The sequence below is a fragment of the Ahaetulla prasina genome, chromosome 1 (assembly GCF_028640845.1).
Source record: "Ahaetulla prasina isolate Xishuangbanna chromosome 1, ASM2864084v1, whole genome shotgun sequence".
Lineage (NCBI taxonomy): Eukaryota > Metazoa > Chordata > Lepidosauria > Squamata > Colubridae > Ahaetulla > Ahaetulla prasina.
Genome location: NC_080539.1, coordinates 34439737 through 34458769, shown reverse-complemented (window position 1 = coordinate 34458769; position 19033 = coordinate 34439737). Strand labels below are relative to the sequence as shown.

General features: G+C 42.9%; 1 protein-coding gene across 1 annotated transcript; it reads right to left on the bottom strand.

Annotated features, from left to right (window-relative positions):
• Nucleotides 1–323: 323 nt before the first annotated feature.
• On the bottom strand, nt 324–11423 carry LOC131189032 (serine protease 55-like). Its single transcript, XM_058164825.1, has 4 exons — nt 10094–11423; nt 5274–5515; nt 1769–1911; nt 324–818 (listed from the first exon to the last, which is right to left on the bottom strand). Exons 1-4 carry the CDS (start codon nt 10243–10245, stop codon nt 510–512), a joined length of 846 nt encoding a protein of 281 aa, XP_058020808.1. The 5' UTR covers nt 10246–11423; the 3' UTR covers nt 324–509.
• Between the last annotated feature and the right edge of the window lie 7610 nt (nt 11424–19033).

Genomic DNA, 19033 nt, shown 5'->3' with positions numbered 1-19033 from the left:
ATTTGCCAGTTCTCCGAACTACTCAAAATTTCTGCTACCAGTTCTCCAGAACCTGTCCGAACCTACTGGATTTCACCCCTGCCGCAGACGTTTTTTATACACGTACCGGTAAATATTCCTTGAGATCTTTAGTGTCTTGCAATACCTAGTGTGGCCACAGGATGTCTCCCTATCTTGCACAAAATATACACACGGGTCCCTTTTAATAACTAATAAAGATAATGCTCGTTATTGTGCAGAAAGTGTTCTTACTTCAGTACAAAAACCTTTAATTCTTTTTTTTTAAAACTATTTATTATACATGTATAATAGTCCGAGGAGGCTCTGCTGAGAGTTATAGCTGCTTCCAGCAACCTTTTCCAATATTTGCTTTCCAAAAATATCAGATAAACAAGCTCCGATCATCCTTCTGGCAGAACAGGAATCTTTGTCCAATGCATTAGGATGGTGCTGGATTTGGGGCAGATCAATGCACAATATCAGAATTTTATAATAAAACGGAGTTCAGTTCAGTAAACTGGATCCATCAGTAGCAAAACTGGAGCGATTGCGCAGGTCATTGAAAGGAGGGGAGAACCGGAAACAGAATCTGGGATAAAGACTTGACTGTAAGGTCCAATGTCATCTGCTCCTTCAGGAATAAAGGGCTTTCCTTCTTGTGCCGTGGCCTTTTGTATCCAGTCAAGGTAGCTGAAGATTGCAGTGTAGACTGTGGGGCTTGCCTCTGGGTCACAGTTACCGCCCCAGCTTGCTATGCCAACCACAAACCATTTCATGTTGCTTCCAGAATCACAGAACAAGGGACTCCCACGCTCCACCTGGTGAAATAAAAGTACATCTGAAATAGCCCAAATTCCTATGCAAAAGACTTTGAAAGGTTCAAAACAATATGTTAATCGTACACAATCAAACGTGTCTTTGTCATATTGATTTTTGCCCCAACAGGCAAATATCAGCTTTCTCCTCCTTTTTTATACCAATCTGTCAAAATTGTAATGAAACTTTACTCAAGTGAAAAATACATTCTCTCCCTATGTATTCTAGTCTCGATTTTAATTTCCATGTCTTACTTCTCCTGGCTTGGATTTTGGATTGTAAACACCAAAAGGGATAGTCTTGTATAATAAAAATGATTTAAAACATAGTTTAATCCTCCAACCACTGCCCTTCCCCTGGTCTTCAATTTTTTCTTTAACTGTCAACTGCCTATTTCTATTTAACAACAATCAAATAATAATAACAATCTCCTGAAACTTCTGAATTCTTCCTCTCCCACACAAAATACACAAGTTCTGTCTGTTGTAGCAAACCTCTTGCTCCCATTTTTTTACTTAAAGCAGGGGTCTCCAACCTTGGTCCCTTTAAGACTTGTGGACTTCAACTCCCAGCTTTGCTGGCTGAGGGACTCTGGGAGTTGAAATCCACAAGTCTTAAAGGGACCAAGGTTGGAGACCCCTTAAAGGGCTAACAAACAAATCAAAGGATAACAAAGATATCAAAGATGAAAGAGAAAAGGGATGGGAAAAGCAGAAGAAACACAAGCAAAGAAAATAACGAGGTGTCTTTTCTCTTTTTCTGAATATCTGGTCTCCGATATTGCGGGCTTCAATTTAATATATCCCTATGCACTAAGGAACAGTTTTAGCTTGATACTTTCCTAAAATATCTTCCCTGAGTGTTTGACAGTTGAATAACAAAAAATAGGCATGAATCTGTTGTGCAAAAGATATTGGGGTCTTCTAGTAGCTCAAGATGAGATTAAACATACCTCACAGTTCTCCTCCATGTTTTCCTTAGAAACCGCACAGAAGACATTCCCAATTAACCCTTGGATTTCTTTGGAACACACGTCTCTGTCAATTAGAGTTACTTCTACCTTCGTTAATATGTGGGTTAATTCCTCAACATTATCTGCAGGCAAAAGGAAAGGGTGAAGGCCAAGTAACAATTTAGAATCAACCAATAATGGATAGAAATCAGCTGCGCAGCGTTTCACAGGGCAGAATATATTAAGAAACGTAACTGTCCTGACACCATAAACAAGGAGCAGCCCTGCCAATTTCATGGAATTATATCAGAGATGCCAGATTTTCTCTCATGTGATAGAAAAGGATCCTGGTCTATATTATGAAGGAAGGGGAGGAAGAATTAGGAATGGGTGCACAGCTTGAAGTGGGTGGGCAGCGTGTTGTTGCCCTAATCCCCTTTTTGTATGGTCCCTGCAGAGCCACAAGACAGTGCTGCTGAAATCAGCCAGTCGGAGAAACTTTCCAACATTTTCTGGAGCAGGGTTTCTCAACCTTAAGATACAACGACCAACTTCCAAATTTCCCCAGCCAGCTTGCTAGTTGCTAGCTGGGGAATTCTGGAAGTTGAGTTCATGCATCAAAGTTGCCAAGGTTGACAAATACTGTTCTAGAAAAAAAAATACGTAAGGAATTAGATTAGATTAACTCATCTGTAATGAGTTAGATTAGATAAAATCATCTGTAGAAATCCTTGAAAACCCCTTAAAATTAAGCTCACTCTTGAAAGTATAAATACATATACATGTCTATAACTGTATCTTATACCAGTTTTCAAAGTAGAGTTAAGGCATAGATTTTCCTTTCATCTTCAAACTGATGTCCCACAGTGGGTGAAGAACCAAAACTGAAAAAATGAACAGCTCTTTCAATTAGATAACAATCCAAAGCACATCTCCAAATTAACTATGAAATACAGGAGCAAAGGTAAAGGTTTTGAAAAGGCCTCCACAACCTCCATATTAGAGACTTTATAAAAATTCCCTTACAATATTTCTAAAATGAAAGTGTTTGGTGCAGAAGGATGGGAAACATTCTAAAACTAAGCAAGGAAGATTCTTAGCTGGCTCCAGGAAAACCTCTTTTTTTTCCCCCACAAAGGAAGGGTTCACACTGCACCTGCCACATAGACAGTTTTCTTATTCTGAATCTGTAAACAAGTGCCAATAAATAATATATATGCATCCAAATTGATTATGGTACTTTCTATGACATGGAGATTATATTAGCTTCTATTCGTTTAGAGATTCATAGAAACATATACCGTATTTTTCGGAGTATAAGACACTCCTTTTTACCCCAAAAAAGAGGGTGAAAATCTGGGTGCGTCTTATAGTCCGAATGTTGTCCCACCCAGCATTTGAAACAGAGGTTCGGAGGCTGAAAAAAAAAGCAAGGTGCAGAATTCACAACCAATGAACCTGTTGCTAAAGTTCACCTCTGGGAACAGCCAATTGGGGGTATTCCGGGAGGCCAATCCACCGGCAATCAGCTCTTTTCTTATTTTCCTCCCAAAAAACTAAAGTGCATCTTATACTCCAGTGCATCTTATAGTCCGAAAAATACGGTATATTAATATCTAGACCATTTATCCAATTAAGTGCAGTATTTGTTTATTGGAGAAAGTCTGCCTTTCCTCCTGTATAAGCGCTCAAATGGCAGCTAGTCCCTATGTGGGCCAATGTCTGATGAGGATCCCCACCACAGTCACGTTCAGGGAAGGGTTCTCTGTCTGACGTTTATTCTATTCTTATTAATTGATGTATTTTAATATGTAACCTATAATGTATGTGAGGAAAGCGGTGGCTCAATGGCTAAGATGCTGAGCTTGTCGATCGAAAGGTGGTCAGTTCACTGGTTCGAATCCCTAGTAACACATTAATGGGGTGAGCTACCATTACTTGTCCCAGCTTCTGCCAACCTAACAGTTCAAAAGCACGTAGAAAAATAGGGACCACCTTTGGCGGGAAGGTAACAGTGTTCCATGTGCCTTTGGCGTTTAGTCATGCCGGCCACATGACCACAGAGATGTCTTCGGACAGCATTGGCTCTTCATCTTTGAAATGGAGATGAGCACTGCCCCCTAGAGTCGGGAACGGCTAGCACATATGTGCGAGGGGAACCTTTACCTTTACCTATAATGTATATACAATTTTTTGAATTCCTGAAACCTTACAAAACCCTATATATTTCCATCATACCATAGTATCAATAAAGGAGACTATTTGTAAGTTCACCATAATATTATGTGCTCTTTCTACATATATTTTGACTGTTGTCCATGAGCTCTATGACTATAGGCTAAATCAATCAATCACAGAACCATACAATTTGACAAGGGTGCCTAATCATTTGTATCTAACTGTACATGAATATATATGCATACTCTTATGTGCTGTACTTACACACACAAATGCATGCACACACACAGCTACAAAAATGGCCTGCCCTAATTAATAGTTGATTGAGGGATCGGTATTAAGGAACTCTTCCCTTTAATCTTGTCTGCAACCTAAGTTGGGAAAGAGAAGAGAAGTTGGCTGTTACTTTACTCCTTTCCCTTTCCTTGGAGTCAGAGATCACACCAATGTTTATTGTTAACCCTCACAGTAGCAATAGTAATTAACCAATGTTTAAAAGAATGGCTGGGGGAGCGGGGAGAGAGATTTTCAAGATCCTATTTCTAGACTGAATTCATTCAGGGAAGGGCCACTGCTCATGAAAACATTTTATTTCCGCTCTTGATTTTTTCTTTTGAAGCTGCTCATTCATCTTCCCTGCTACTATGGACTGTATTTTTTGTAAAGACTCTTTTTACCCCTCTTCCTCTCTAGATAACAAGTGTTTGCTTTTTTCATAATCCCTTAATTTTGAAAGGGGGTGGGATGGCCATCAAGGAGTTCAGTAACCTTTATGTAAATACCACTTTAGCCGGGATGGGGGAAGGAAGTGGGGAGGATATGTGGGAGAGTGAGAAAAGCAATTCAGAATTTCTCCATCTTAATTCTCTTTAGTGTAAGAGGTATAATCTGTACCCAGCTTTCAAGAGTCTGTCACTCTACCCTATAATAATAGAGTGCCAGTAGCTGGTGTGAGTTTCCTAACCTGATCTACTCCAAAAAGTTGACTCAAGGCTAACTAACTTGGTTTCAAGCCAAATTAGAGTAAGAAGTAGGGTGCAATTCTTCTTGCCCTTCCTTTGATTTGGTTTCAAATTTCATGGTTTTGGCCATGAAAAAATGGAAGGCAGAGTTAGAAAGTTTTTCTTATTGGAAAAGACCAAAAAAAAAAAAAAGGAATTTTTTCCCCCAAAGCACAGTGCAGTGGGAGAAGCGAAGTCATCAGTAGCAAAAGTTTAAAAAATCCCATCTTCATTTCTAAAATTCCTCCCTAAATTGAGATTGTAGACAAACTGATAAATTTAGGGGAAGGCCATTTGCCTCATGCTTGTATTAGAAAATGCTGTACCAGCCATTATAGTCTTCCATGTGGCAACCCAGCAGTCGTGCCATATGCTGAGGTCCTGCAACAAGGGCAAGCAAATTGGTGTCGTTTTTTCACTGAAGTTGATGGGAGAATCCAATAAGATCAAAGCAATATTGTTTCTCAGACTGGTACTGTTGAAGTCTTCATGGATGATCACCATGTCCAGCTTCTTTTTCTCTGAAGGCTTCCCATGCAAGATGACCACTATGGGAAGATCTAAAGAACTTGGGAACAAAGATGGAGGCAATTAATGTATTTTCTTGTATTTTGAATTAATGTAATATCTGAAATGTATTCAGACCCTAAGAGCTGGCTTGACGAATCAAAAAATACCATAAGACATACTGTTCAGTTGGGCCAATGCTATATTTAGTGCAAAATATTATAAAGGATGAGTATATATGTTGTTTTGAACCTATACATCAGCTACAAGTTCCCAACTCTTTTTTCAAAATCCCTTGAATTCCCACCTTGGAATGGCCTATGAATTGGTGTACCTGGGACTTTGAACAGAGAAAAAGAGGTCAACCTAAATTGCTTCAAGCAACAAAGTAGAGCAGCCAGGATAATTTGAATTAGCCTGCTGTAGAGGACTGGTGGTGAGAATATGAATAAGATGATGATGATGATGATGATGATGATGATGATGATGATGATGATGATGCTTATATTTATTTTATTTATTTATTTATTAAATTTTTATACCGCCCTTCTCCCAAAGGACTCAGGGCGGTGTACAGCCAAAGATAAAAAGTTGATATACATACAATTTAAAACCAAGATTTAAAACTAAGCAAATTACAAAAGGCCAATATTAAAATTTAAAAATTTAAAAAACCCTAAGACAATAAAAACCCAATTTAAAATTAATAACACTATTATGCCAGTCCCGCTTGAATAAATAGATGTGTTTTCAGCTCACGGCGAAAGGTCCGAAGATCAGGTACTTGGCGTAAGCCAGGGGGAAGTTCATTCCAGAGCGTCGGGGCTCCAACAGAGAAGGCCCTGCTCTTGGGGGCCGCCAGCCGACATTGTTTGGCGGACGGCACCCTGAGAAGACCCTCTCTGTGGGAGCGTACGGGTCGGTGGGAGGCATAAGGTAACAGCAGGCGGTCTTGTAAGTACCCGGGTCCCAAGCCATGGAGCGCTTTAAAGGTGGTGACCAAAATCTTGAAGCGCACCCGAAAGACCACAGGAAGCCAGTGCAAACTGCATAGTAGCGATGTTACATGGGAGCCACGAGTGGCTCCCATTACTACTCGCGCAGCCGCATTCTAGACTAACTGCAGTCTCCGGGTGCACCTCAATGGCAGCCCCATGTAGAGAGCATTGCAATAATCCAACCGAGACGTAACCAGAGCGTGAGTGACCGTGCATAAGGCATCCCGGTCAAGGAAGGGACGCAACTGGCGAACCAAGCGAACTTGGTAAAAGGCCCTCCTGGAGACGGCCGCCAGGTGTTCATCAAAGGACAGCCGTCCATCCAGGAGGATGCCCAAATTGCGTACCACCTCCTTTGGGGCCAATAACTTGCCCCCAACAGTCAGCTGTGGGTGCAACTGACTGTACCGGGGTGCCGGCATCCACAGCCACTCCGTCTTGGAGGGATTGAGCTTGAGTCTGTTTCTCCCCATTCAGACCCGTACGGCTTCCAAACACCGGGACAGCACTTCGACAGCTTTATTGGGGTGGTCCGGGGTGGAAAAGTACAGCTGAGTATCATCAGCGTACAGATGATAACTCACCCCGAAACCACTGATGACCTCCCCCAGCGGCTTCATATAGATGTTGAACAGGAGAGGCGAGAGAATCGACCCCTGAGGCACCCCACCAGTAAGGCGCCTCACGGACGACCTCTGCCCCCCTGTCAACACCGTCTGCGACCGGTCAGAGAGATAGGAGGAGAACCACCGATAAACGGTGCCTCCCACTCCCAATCCCTCCAACCGGCGCAGCAGGATACCATGGTCGATGGTATCAAAAGCCGCCGAGAGATCTAATAGGACCAAGGCAGAAGAGCAACCCCTATCCCTGGCCCTCCAGAGGTCATCTACCAACGCGACCAAAGCCGTCTCTGTGCTATAACCGGGTCGGAAGCCGGACTGGAACAGGTCTAGATAGACAGCTTCATCCAGGTACCGGGGAAGCTGCCATGCAACCACACTCTCTACAACCTTCGCCACAAAGCGAAGGTTGGAGACTAGACGATAATTTCCTAAAATAGCTGGGTCCAGGGAAGGCTTCTTGAGGAGGGGTCTCACCACCACCTCTTTCAAGGCGGCGGGGAAAACCCCTTCCAACAAAGAAGCATTTCTAATCCCCTGGAGCCAGCCTCGTGTCACTTCCTGGGTAGCCAGCACTAACCAGGAAGGACACGGGTCCAGTAAACATGTAGTTGCATGCAACCTCCCCAGCAACCTGTCCATGTCCTCGAGAGCCACAGAATCAAACTCATCCCAAATAACCTCTACAAGACGCGTCTCCATCATCTCGGTTGGATCATTGCAATTTTGGTCCAAACTATCCCGAAGCTGAACGATTTTATCGTATAGATAACCGTTAAACTCCTCAGCTCGTCCTTGTAAAGGGTCATCCCGTCCCTCCTGATGAAGGAGGGAACGGGTCACCCGAAACAAGGCGGCCAGGCGGTTATCTGCCGATGCAATGAGAGTGGAAACGTACGAACGTTTCGCCTCCCTCATTGCCACTAGGTAGGTCTTAGTAAAAGACCTCACTAGTGTCCGATCAACCTCGGAACGGCTAGACCTCCAAGTGCTCATAGGCGTTTCATCTCTCTCAGCTCCTCGGAGAACCAGGGAGCCAATTGAGATCTACGCCGGGTCAGAGGCCGCAAAGGCACGACACGGTCCAAAGCCCCAGCCGCGGCCCGTTCCCAGGCCGCAACTAGTTCTTCAGTCGTGCCATGGGCAAGATCCTCAGGGAACAGCCCAAGCTCCGTCCGGAACCGCTCCAGGTCCATCAGGCACCTGGGACAGAACCAACGCATCGGCTCCGTCTCCCTGCGGTGGTGGGCGGCGGTCCGAAAGTCTAGGCAAAGAAGAAAATGATCTGACCATGACACCGGTTCCATCACTATATCTCCTAATTCCAGATCATTAACCCACTGACCAGAGATAAAAATCAGGTCTAGTGCGCCTCCCACAATGTGTGTAGGGCCATCAGTTAATTGAATCAAGTCCAAGGCCGTCATGGAGGCCTGGAACTCCTGAACCACTGTCGACGACAAGCCGGCCGATGGCAAGTTGAAATTCCCCAAGACCAAAAGTCTGGGAATCTCAACCGCCACCCCAGCAAGCATCTCTAGTAGCTCAGGTAGGGCTGTAGTCACGTAGCAAGGAGCCAGGTACGTGATCAACAGACCCATTTGATTCCGATGGCCCCACTTCACAAGGAGGGATTCACAGCCAGCTATCTGAGGTACAGTGGACTCCCTCGGCTCCAGACTCTCTTTAATCACAACCGCCACCCCCACCCCTACCTTGGGCCCTCGGCTGATGGAATGCACGGAAACCCGGAGGGCACAGTTCAACCAGGGGTACACCCCCCTCTGTGCCCAACCAGGTCTCCGTAATGCCCATAAAGTCCGCGGACTTCCTCTGAATCAGATCACAAATCAGGGGAGCCTTATTAACCACGGACCGGGCATTGCACAGCATCAGCCGAAGACCCAAGCTCTGAGGGTCCTGACCATCCGGGGAACGAGTAAGGACTGAGGGGCCGGAGCACGTGATCGCATTTAGACATCGAACACGTGCTCCCAAAGAACGATACGGCCCCTTGCCTCCGCCATATCTGCCTCTCCCACTTACCGTACAGATGGAATAACACTCTCTGCTCTGCTCATTCCCCTCCCCCCCTGTCTTCGGACCAACTAAAGTAATGCAGTGAGCGCGCACTGGGACTGGACATACCCCCCCCGACGGGTTCCCCCCAACACCCATCACTACCCTCCCCCCCTTAAAAAACCTCTTTAAAAACCCCCAAAGGTTCTTCTTTGACGCATGCCACCTTTCCGGGTCCCAAGACCCCTTGTAGAGGTAGGCCCTCTATAGAGAGGAGGGCCATTCCCGCGAGATGGGGGAATCCCGCAGGCCAAGAAGTTCAGTCGGAGTGTAGCGCATATAACGCAAATCGGCATACAAATGAGTTCATCCCTATTGACCACGATGTTAAAACAGTCCGGATTGAACTGATCTTAAAAGAACCAGCGTTTGATGTCATCAGGATGGCAGCTCCTCCATGGTAGGCCCTCTTCAGGCCAGCATTCTCCACCCTACAACCCACTCCACAAGAAGGGGGAGGGGAGCAGGTCCAGGCAGGCACCGGGGAGTAGTCCTCAACCGGGTCCTACAGATCTTACGACCCTAAGCTGGCAGTCCTGATCGTCAAACCCTCCCTCAAACCCCAGAGTCCAGACGCCAACACAGAATCTGGAATCCAGAGTCCAGGGGGAGGAAGGAAGGGAGACCACTGCAGGAGGAGCACACCAATTCCTATACCTCGCTCCCAGCCTGGTCCATTTGGTCCAAAAGTCCGGACTGTAGGCAAGCAGATAGCAACATAAGGTCCAGGTGGAAAATATACCAAGGGGGAAAGGGCGAAGAGGAGGTAATTAGCCGAATCCACAGCCGAGGGAGCTTCACCGCCGCCATCACCACCCAGAGGCTAATTAGCCCGGATGATGCTGCGGCCATCTTCACCACCCCAGCTGTGGCCTCGGTATCCTCCCCTCCAACACGCTCTCTCCACATGGGGGGACCTTACAGGGGCTGCCTCCTCACCGAATCCGTCGCTGCTGCCCTCCATGCTGGACCGGAGGGCGCCGTCGTCGTTGCAGGCAAAAAGGCCGGGAAAAAATGCTGCTGTGGCAGAGTTCAGCCTCTTCTGCCTCCTCCGCCCCCGCAGCCCTCCACGATGGACCGGAGGGCTCCATACATCATTCCCGGCAAAAAATGCCGGGAAACAACTCCGTTGCGGCGGTTCTCGGCCGAGACGCCGCCCCCTCCAGGCCCTGCGCCAAAATGGCTGCCGCCAGTCACCGTTCACTCCCCTCGGCCTCGTTCTCGGCAGCCGCGGACCCTGAGAGGGCAAAAAACCTCTCCCGCGGCTGCCTGAATGCTCTTATCATTGGGCCTGAGGGGAGAATCGGCCAGGTCGGTGGCCAAGATGTTCCGTCAGCCGGGAGTTGCTCATTCTGCCACTCCGAGATCTCAGCAAGCGGCCATCTTGGACATGCGCAGAAGAAGGATTTATTTATTTACACAAAATGACATTATACACAGCAAATGAGATAACTATGCTGGATTTCGTATCACAGATCACTAGTCGAACACTTCCCAAGCGTTTAGGACTATGTGATGTATCGGCGAATTATGCGAGCAGATCCCAGTAAGATGGCCTTCTACAACTGACCAATGGTGATCTTGTCAGCACCAATTGCTTTTAAGTGCTTGCCTAGGTCTTTAGGCACAGCTCCCAGTGTGCCGAATACCACTGGAACTACCTGCACTGGTTTATGCCAGAGTCTCTGCAATTCGATTCTTATTTTTATTATTATTATTATTATTTACCATGTGGGTGTTCCTGTTCAAAGCTCTATTCCTAATTCATTTTGCTAGTTCTCCTCTGCAGTCAGCTAGCATCCACATCTATTTAGCCTCCTTCAGTTCTCACTCAATTGCTGAGTCTGTGTGACCACTCCTTATTTTCTTGAATATATTGGCATTCCCCTCAAATGTATTAACATCTTTCTTACATCTTCTCTGCGATACTCACAGGTCCTCCTTGAAGCAGTGAGCTGCAGACAGGATCCACCAACTGCTCAGAATTGCTCCTCGGCAAATAACCTTGTCTTTGGTTCGAATGCTGACCTGCCAGGGTAGGGCTTCAGACGTCCTTGCTGGGGTTCCTTCTCTGATTCTTGGTACTGTCCAGGAAGTAGCTCTGAATTTGGAACTCAGGCCACAGGAAGAAATCGGAACGGTAGGCAATATTCTTAATTCTGTTTTAAAAAAGTGGAATTCATTCCTCTCAATTTGTGCCCATTTTCTAAGTGTGAGAAAGTTAAGTGTAAGCTCAGTGGAACTCTATGCCTTAGCCCAAGGGTCTGCAAACTTGGCTCTTTTAAGACTTGTGGACTCCAACTCCCAGAGTTCCTCAGCCAGCTTTGCTCTGGGAGTTGAAGTCCACAAGTCTTAAAAGAGCCAAGTTTGCAGACCCCTGCATTAGCCAGTCCTCTGTGATAATACAGTGTTACGTGGACAGTCCAAAATTATGGTTTTTCTTCTGGGATATATGGAATAAACACATTAAAAAAGGATTCCACCTACTTGTATAAGATACAGTCATTGAAGAGACCAGAAACAGAAGTACGAGCAGCTGCATCTTGCTCTCTTTCTAAAGGGGCCTTCCACGTTTAAATTGAATGCTGAACGAAGAACTTCCTACAAATATCACCGTGTAGCTCAGAAGAAATGTATTTGCCTAGAAGAGGCATGACCCACATTTCCTCTGCCCCATGTGACCTCATGCACTACCTAAATCACCTGTGGTGATATCATAATGGAATCCTGGGGTTTGCCTGGTATTTGCAAGTCCAGCAACAGGGGGGTGAATGTGGGTCCCAAGTTTCTGGTTCTCAAATTTCAAAGGAAACCAGGGTTTGTTTGTTTTTGAATGGTGAAAGGATCAAATGTGGCAGATACCCAAAAAAGGACTGATGTGAGTTTGAGACTGAGGGGTATCTTTGATCTTTGACATGAGTTCTATGGGTTACATTCCAAAAAGTAGAGGCTCGAGGACAGGGGTGTCAAACTTGCATCGTCACATGACATATCGCGACTTTTTCCCCACTTTGCTAAACTGGGTATGGGCGTGGCCAATGGGTGATGTATCCAGCCTGCGGCCTGAGAGTTTGACAGCCCTGCTCTAGGAGAAACAAGTGGGCCGAATCAAGAAAAAAAAATTAATTTTGATTTTACTTATAATTTGGCAGCAATGTTGGGGGGGGTGTTTTCTATATAAAACCTTTCAAAAAATGAAATAATAATTGAATTTAGGATTAATAGAAGCCTTTGATTTAGTAAAAAGATAATGAGTTCGAATTATATCAAATGAGTCAAAAATGTTTTAAATTACATTATGGAAACATTATTAAAGCAAGAAATACTTGGTCAATCCATGTATTTAGCTAAACAGCAGGGATAAGTGACTGTCCCCAACCTGGATTGGACAAACTGGGTAGGAAAACAGGAAAACTAATTACTGCACATCATGCTATTTACCAAAGAAGTGGCATTCACAAATTATACATATCCAGAAATAGTGCTAGTAAAATATGACTCTGGTTGAAATCTGGAATATATTAAAGAAAGAAACTGCAGGAACGATCATAGCAGTTCAAGAACAAATCCTGCAAAGAAATGCCAGCAAAGCCAAAAGGGCCAGTAATATAAAATAAACTAGGAGATAATCTCATTAGTGGCTGTAATAAAACCATTGAACAGAGTGAACAGTTCCAGGGGTTCCAGGGGTCTCCAACCTTGGCAACTTTAAGCCTGGCGGACTTCAACTCCCAGAAAGCCCCAGCCAGCAAAGCTTTCTGGGAGTTGAAATCCTCCAGGCTTAAAGTTGCCAAGGTTGGAGACCCCTGGAACCCCTGGAACAAAGTATGTTCACTCTGTTCAATGATTTTATGCTCTGTTCATACTCATACTTTGTTCTATGATATGCATTAAAATTATCCTCTGGGATTTATGTAGGAAATTTGGCTTTACTGTTCGTAAGAATCACTGGGAACTTGTGCCTAAAAAACTTTTGAAAAATGAAAAAATAAAAATGTTGTGAGATTTCAAAACTGATTAAAAAAAAAAAAACCTGATAGGAACTTAAAACATAATATACTATACATTTCTCTCATAGAAAAGCATGCTAAAAATTAGAGTCCCATTTTAAATCACTCCTGACATTTAATTTTACATACTAGGCATTTGTAATTCCTGCTCTAACCTTAAATTTCTGAGCACTATGGTCTGTTTATCACATACTGAACTTTATCCACATAATACTTTGCACACAAGTCATGGGGATCTTTGAGATATCCCCCAGTCTTGCTTGAGAGGCAATTTATCCTCCCTTCACTTAAAAGCATCGATCTCTCAATGATATTGCAGAGATGCAACAGTAGCATATAATTAAGATTATTTTTGTTGCCATCATCACCCCCAAACTATGATATCTCATTTGTCCTCAGTGAAACTCAAGCTTTTTCCACTGTTGCTCTAGTTGTATTTTTACTTGCTTCACTATTCCCAGCTCCCTAATTAATTGTGGTGTGTGCATGCTTGTGAGTTCTGCTATGAAGAATAAATGCTGAAGAGTGTTATGTAAAAATTGCTTGGTTCGTTTCCAGGTTCCATTAATTAAGCAAGTGTTGGCAGAATTGACAGCCATCTATCCACACCAATCTTCAAGGGCAAACCAAATTCCTGGAGGATAAAGCTATCAATGGCTACTAGATCACAGGGATATTTTCCTCAGTACTGTAAAACTGCTCTCATATCCTGCTGGCAGTCTTCCCAATGATATCTGGTTGGCCAATATGGGAAAAATAATTTTGGATTAAAGAGGCTTTTGATTTAATCCCACGTGCTCTTTGATGTTCTTACTGAACCTTAGATAATAGAATTACTTCTCATATATCTCAGAGAGGGAGGGAGGGAGAGAGATATTTGGTTATGCCGAATCTTGAGATTTGGTTATCTCAAGAAAATTTTATTTATCTCTAAATAAATACACCAGAATGCCCTTTGACAGTGTAGAGAAACCCAGCTAGCACCAGAATGATGTCAAAGAAGAACGCGTGAAAGAAATCTATACCACTATTTTACAAAGGGTGCATTTTCTTGAAAGCAATTGGGACGCCCAAAGGAAAAATCTGAGTGAAAAAGACTGAGTCTACAACTTTCATTGAAAGCAGATAGGTATACACAGATATATTGTGGTTTATATATTACAGCCAGGTATATTCTGGCTAAAGATCATATTGTATTCATAAATGCCAATAATGAGGAAGAAAGGCTCACAATAGGGGGGGAAAAGCCTGGGTTTATATGTTTTTTTTAAAGAAAATAGCAATTATAGGGGATAATATAGATTGGAAGCTCTTAATATGAAGGAAAAGGTTTGACCTTCTCTCCACAAGCTGTTTTCTGAATGAACCCTTTTCTCTAAACTCTAAATTATTGCTATTTGCCACAATTGAGCTAACAAGCAAGCCACCCATCTCTTTGACAGACATAAAGCAAAATGGCATGAAATGGATACTGACATTTTGCCATTCTCTTGCATCTCTTCCTTAATTATTCAGATACTAACGAAGTTGTACACAACAGGAAACTTTTACCAATATGTTACTCCTATGAAGAGAAGGTCTCTAAACCTAGGCCAAAATATACACTTACAGTTGCTCTTTATTGAGAGGAAGAAAAGTGTATAAATCATGCATTCATTGGTATAAGTTAAATAAAGTTACCACCAGAAAAATCAATGAAAAATTGAATTGTAGATCCAATTTGGATATGGCATAAGTTCTATGGGTGGGATAAGCAATTATCACTAAAATGTAAGAAACACAAAATAATAGCTTATTTCACAGAAAATGCTTTGAGTTACCCTAATATCACTCCTATTTGCCTGTTCCACATAATGGAAGTAGTTAAACTGATCAGGAGACCATTATTGATTATAAGAGTTTCCTGTTACAATTCAAATAGACTTCCTGGATTGCTGTGAACCAGAATTCAAGAATAAAACTTGGTTCAAAATTCCATCTTATTAAGAAGATACTCTATTAGTGGTGAGAATGGTACCGAAGAGCTGTTGGCTAGTTGAAGGATGCCCATTTCTTCACTGATAAGAAAACAATCCTTGACACACTGATGTCATTTTTTCCCTTCTTTGATAAACGAAAATCAGGAAAACAAATCATAGACAGTGAGTACAGAAATAGTTACCACAATTACAGTCACCTCTATAAAGGAGCTGAGCACAAAGTGGATACTTTCAATTGCTAACAAATACTCTGGCATTCAAACTTCAGGAAATATCAGTGGGATGAGTAAATATGAATGTGTAGGCAGGTGTCCTGTAAGTTCAGTGAGGCATCAATATCACTTTTATGAAGGCATTCTATGATGGATCTCAAAGTCTCCCTTCAGAACTCGCAATGTCTTTTGTCACAGTTCACTTGCTCCAGTCAGGATAATGTACCATCTCTTGTTTTTCTTGGTACAATGAAAAATATAGAATAGGAATAAAAGAATCTCTTGCCCAGGATTACGTATTCAATGATTTGTTTGGATAAGGTAATTGATGACTTTCAGGAAAATGTGATTAATTTTTGTCACCTTGGGTGTCCAAAGGAATGATGAAATCTTTGATGTGACCATGTGATATCATCTTAAAGACCTATGAATCTGGTGTTATATAAGTGGACAAAGATCAAACCTGCCAATCCAGAAGCAAAGACTGTTGTTATTTGTATTACTTCTTTGTTAGTAAGGGAACATGCTTCCTCTAGATCAGGGGTGTCAAAGTCAAGGCCCATGGGATGCTTAAATCTGGCCCAGGGGCCATCCTGGAAACAGCGAAGGACTGGCCCATGGTGCCTCTGCCAGTGAAAACGGAGCTTGGGAACCCATTTTTGCAGGCAGAGCACTCGGCCCATCACAGGTGCCCCCAACATGAGTGATGTCAAGCTGGCCACGCCCACCCCTGGCCACACCCACCCCATCCCCCAAGATCAAACACAACCCTGATGCAGCCCTCAATGAAATTGAGTTTGACACCCCTGCTCTAGATTCAGGTTGAGGATGGAGTGTCCCACAGCTTGAAGATGATCCATGTCTCTTTTAGTCTCAGAATCAACTTTTGGTGCAAGGCTTTCATTTTGTCCTTCATTCTGCTTAAGATCTCGTCTAGAGACCCCTTACAAGCAGCTTAGTCCCTTTGAAGGTGCCTGATACTGGCAGCCATCATATGACACCTTTGCCTGAGAATTAGGCATTATCCAGACTTGCATCCACCATGAAAGTAGCAGATAGCATGGATTGGGCATCGCTGGCTTTGAACCCCATTGCTCCTCAGATTGTGGCAAGCAAATGCTTTTTTTTCTGTCACAGTGCCATTATTATGGAACAAGCTCTTATTGGAATTAAGGCAGGCACCTACCTTTTTACTATCTGGGAGGTGAGGTCTGCAATTATTACACTTCTCTACAAGTGTTATATATAGGAGGAGGACAGAGAGTGCCACCCAGATCCTTTTGGGAGTGGAAGGAAGGCAGGAAGACAAGTATTTGTTTGTAAGTTTGTATGTAGTTGATTATGGAGTTGAAATGCCAGATACTCTGTCTGAAGGGCACAAGATAATGGCAACTATCAATAAAAGAACACAGCTATAATTTAAGCAAGCCAGAATCTGTTTTTATGTGTTGATTTTAGAATTACTGGCAATAGACAGGCTCCATTTTTTTTTTAATTTAGGGGAAGGTTAGTAAGAAGCTATAGCTCAAGTCACTCATTTTACCCTTTAACCTTATCCAGAATAGAAAAAATTACCCCAATTTTGGGAGGAGTTGGGGTTTTTAAAATGAGTGATGGGAAGCCTTATATCTCTGCAAGACTATGGTTGTCTATAAGACTGGTATTAAGTCTGTAAGACTGGTATAAGACTTGTCTATAAGACTGAGTTGTCTATTAATCTCCCTAAATATCAAAATTTAAAAGCCCTCTCCAGCACTAGAGTGGTATTTTTCATGCACCTGATATTCACATTTGTCAATGGCTATGTTATATAGAGCAGGGGTCACCAACCTTTCGGACCTCAAGGACCACTAAATTCATAATTTTAAATCCTGGGGACCACTAATATGATTTTTTTAAAAAAAGATAAATAGTATTTAGTGCAATATAAAAAAATGGAAATAATTTTTCTGCAGAGCACCAAAATTTGGTCCACTGGTTGGTGACCACTGATATAGAGGGTCTTTCTCCACTGATGAGCTGAAGCGCTACTCAGCCATACTTGAGGTGGCAAAAAATGCAATATTGAATTTTGATGTTCCCATTGTCAAACTCTAACCTGCCTGTATTCTGAATCATTTCTATCACTTGACTTCCCTCCAAGGTTACTGGTGACAAATCCCAATAGATTTTGTACCATTTTATATCTTGGATAGTGTTGAAATGGGGGAGGAGGAATACTACTTTAAATCTGGTAGGGATAGGAATTATTTAAGCTGTCTCACTCATGGTTTGAAATAAGATAAATGTAACATCAGGGGAGGGGACATGGTTGGCAAACGATGTTGCCAAATATGTTTATACTGTGATTGGGAAGAAATGGAGTCAGGCCATGATTCTCTTTAAGGTACCAGAAGCCTCTCCAGTTTTCTCGCAGGAGGCAAATGCAGCAGCCCATTTGAAAATAAAGTTATCCTATATTTGGTTTGGTTAGATCACATTAACATATAATGACTAAGGAGGCAAATTATTCATTACCTCTAAACAAAGAGCACAAAGGTCAAGAAGCCAAAAGCAATGAATAGATCAGTAGCATTTCTAGGCAATACACAAATAAATACAATCTTAAGGCAGGCTGGGCAGGACCTGTTTGAAATGAAGGTCCGACAGCATTACATTTAGCAACCACTATGAGAAATAAGTTTCCTGGTAGGAGAAAACCTCTCTTGATGCTTTGCTAACCCCAAAATCAAATGGTATCAAGATGTGCTAATGAATACAAACTCCAACAGCACTCTTCATCTTAAACAATGATTATTCTAAAGCTGTAATTTGTGATTGCTCCTTGGCAATGAATGCTGTTTTGCCAAAGAGATCCCACTCAGTAGAATACCCACACCCACACCAACCAATATTAGCCAGAAGCAAAGATAGCAGGAGTAAGGTACCAACATCATCATTATACCCGTTCTCCCTTTCATTTCCTTTTCACCAAGTGGCTGGGAAATTATAGATAGTGCTGGTTTCCTTGACAGTGAACAATAGAACAATTCAGAGGTATAATACTCAACACAATACATTCTGTTACTATAGGAACTAGGCATTTCAAGTGGTGGGGGGAATCCAAGAGGGAAGGCAGAGTTACACATTAAGACCTTGCCAATGGCCGACACTGATATGTTTTGCTGATTTCCATCACTGACCAACAGGATGAAAAGCAAATAGCTAGAAGTGATTGTGTGAGTGTGGCTTAAAGGATGTGACCAGTTCACAATTTCACAATTTTTCTTGGTTATAAGAGAGCATTTGGAAGAGAGATGCACCACAAAGATTGAGGCTACATATTTATAGCTATGTGGAGACCTCCAGGAAGGAATATCTGATCTATAGTTACCAAGCTGTGAGCCAAAAGTCAAGTCCCAGACCTGGATTTCATATACAAGATAACAGCACAAAGAACCATTATCTATATTTGCAGCCCTTTTATTGTTATATATTTAATACAGTTTCCCTATTAATTAATACAGTTTCCCTACTAATTCAGACCAATTCTCAGGTCAACAGAATCTACTTTGCTTCTTCTGCATGTGATCCATTCTCACTATTGAGAAACTCTCTCTGTATGTGTGTTGGTGTAAGAGATTGCGACTGGTGAAAGAATTAGGGAACACCTTCTTAAACATGTTTGTATGAAACAAA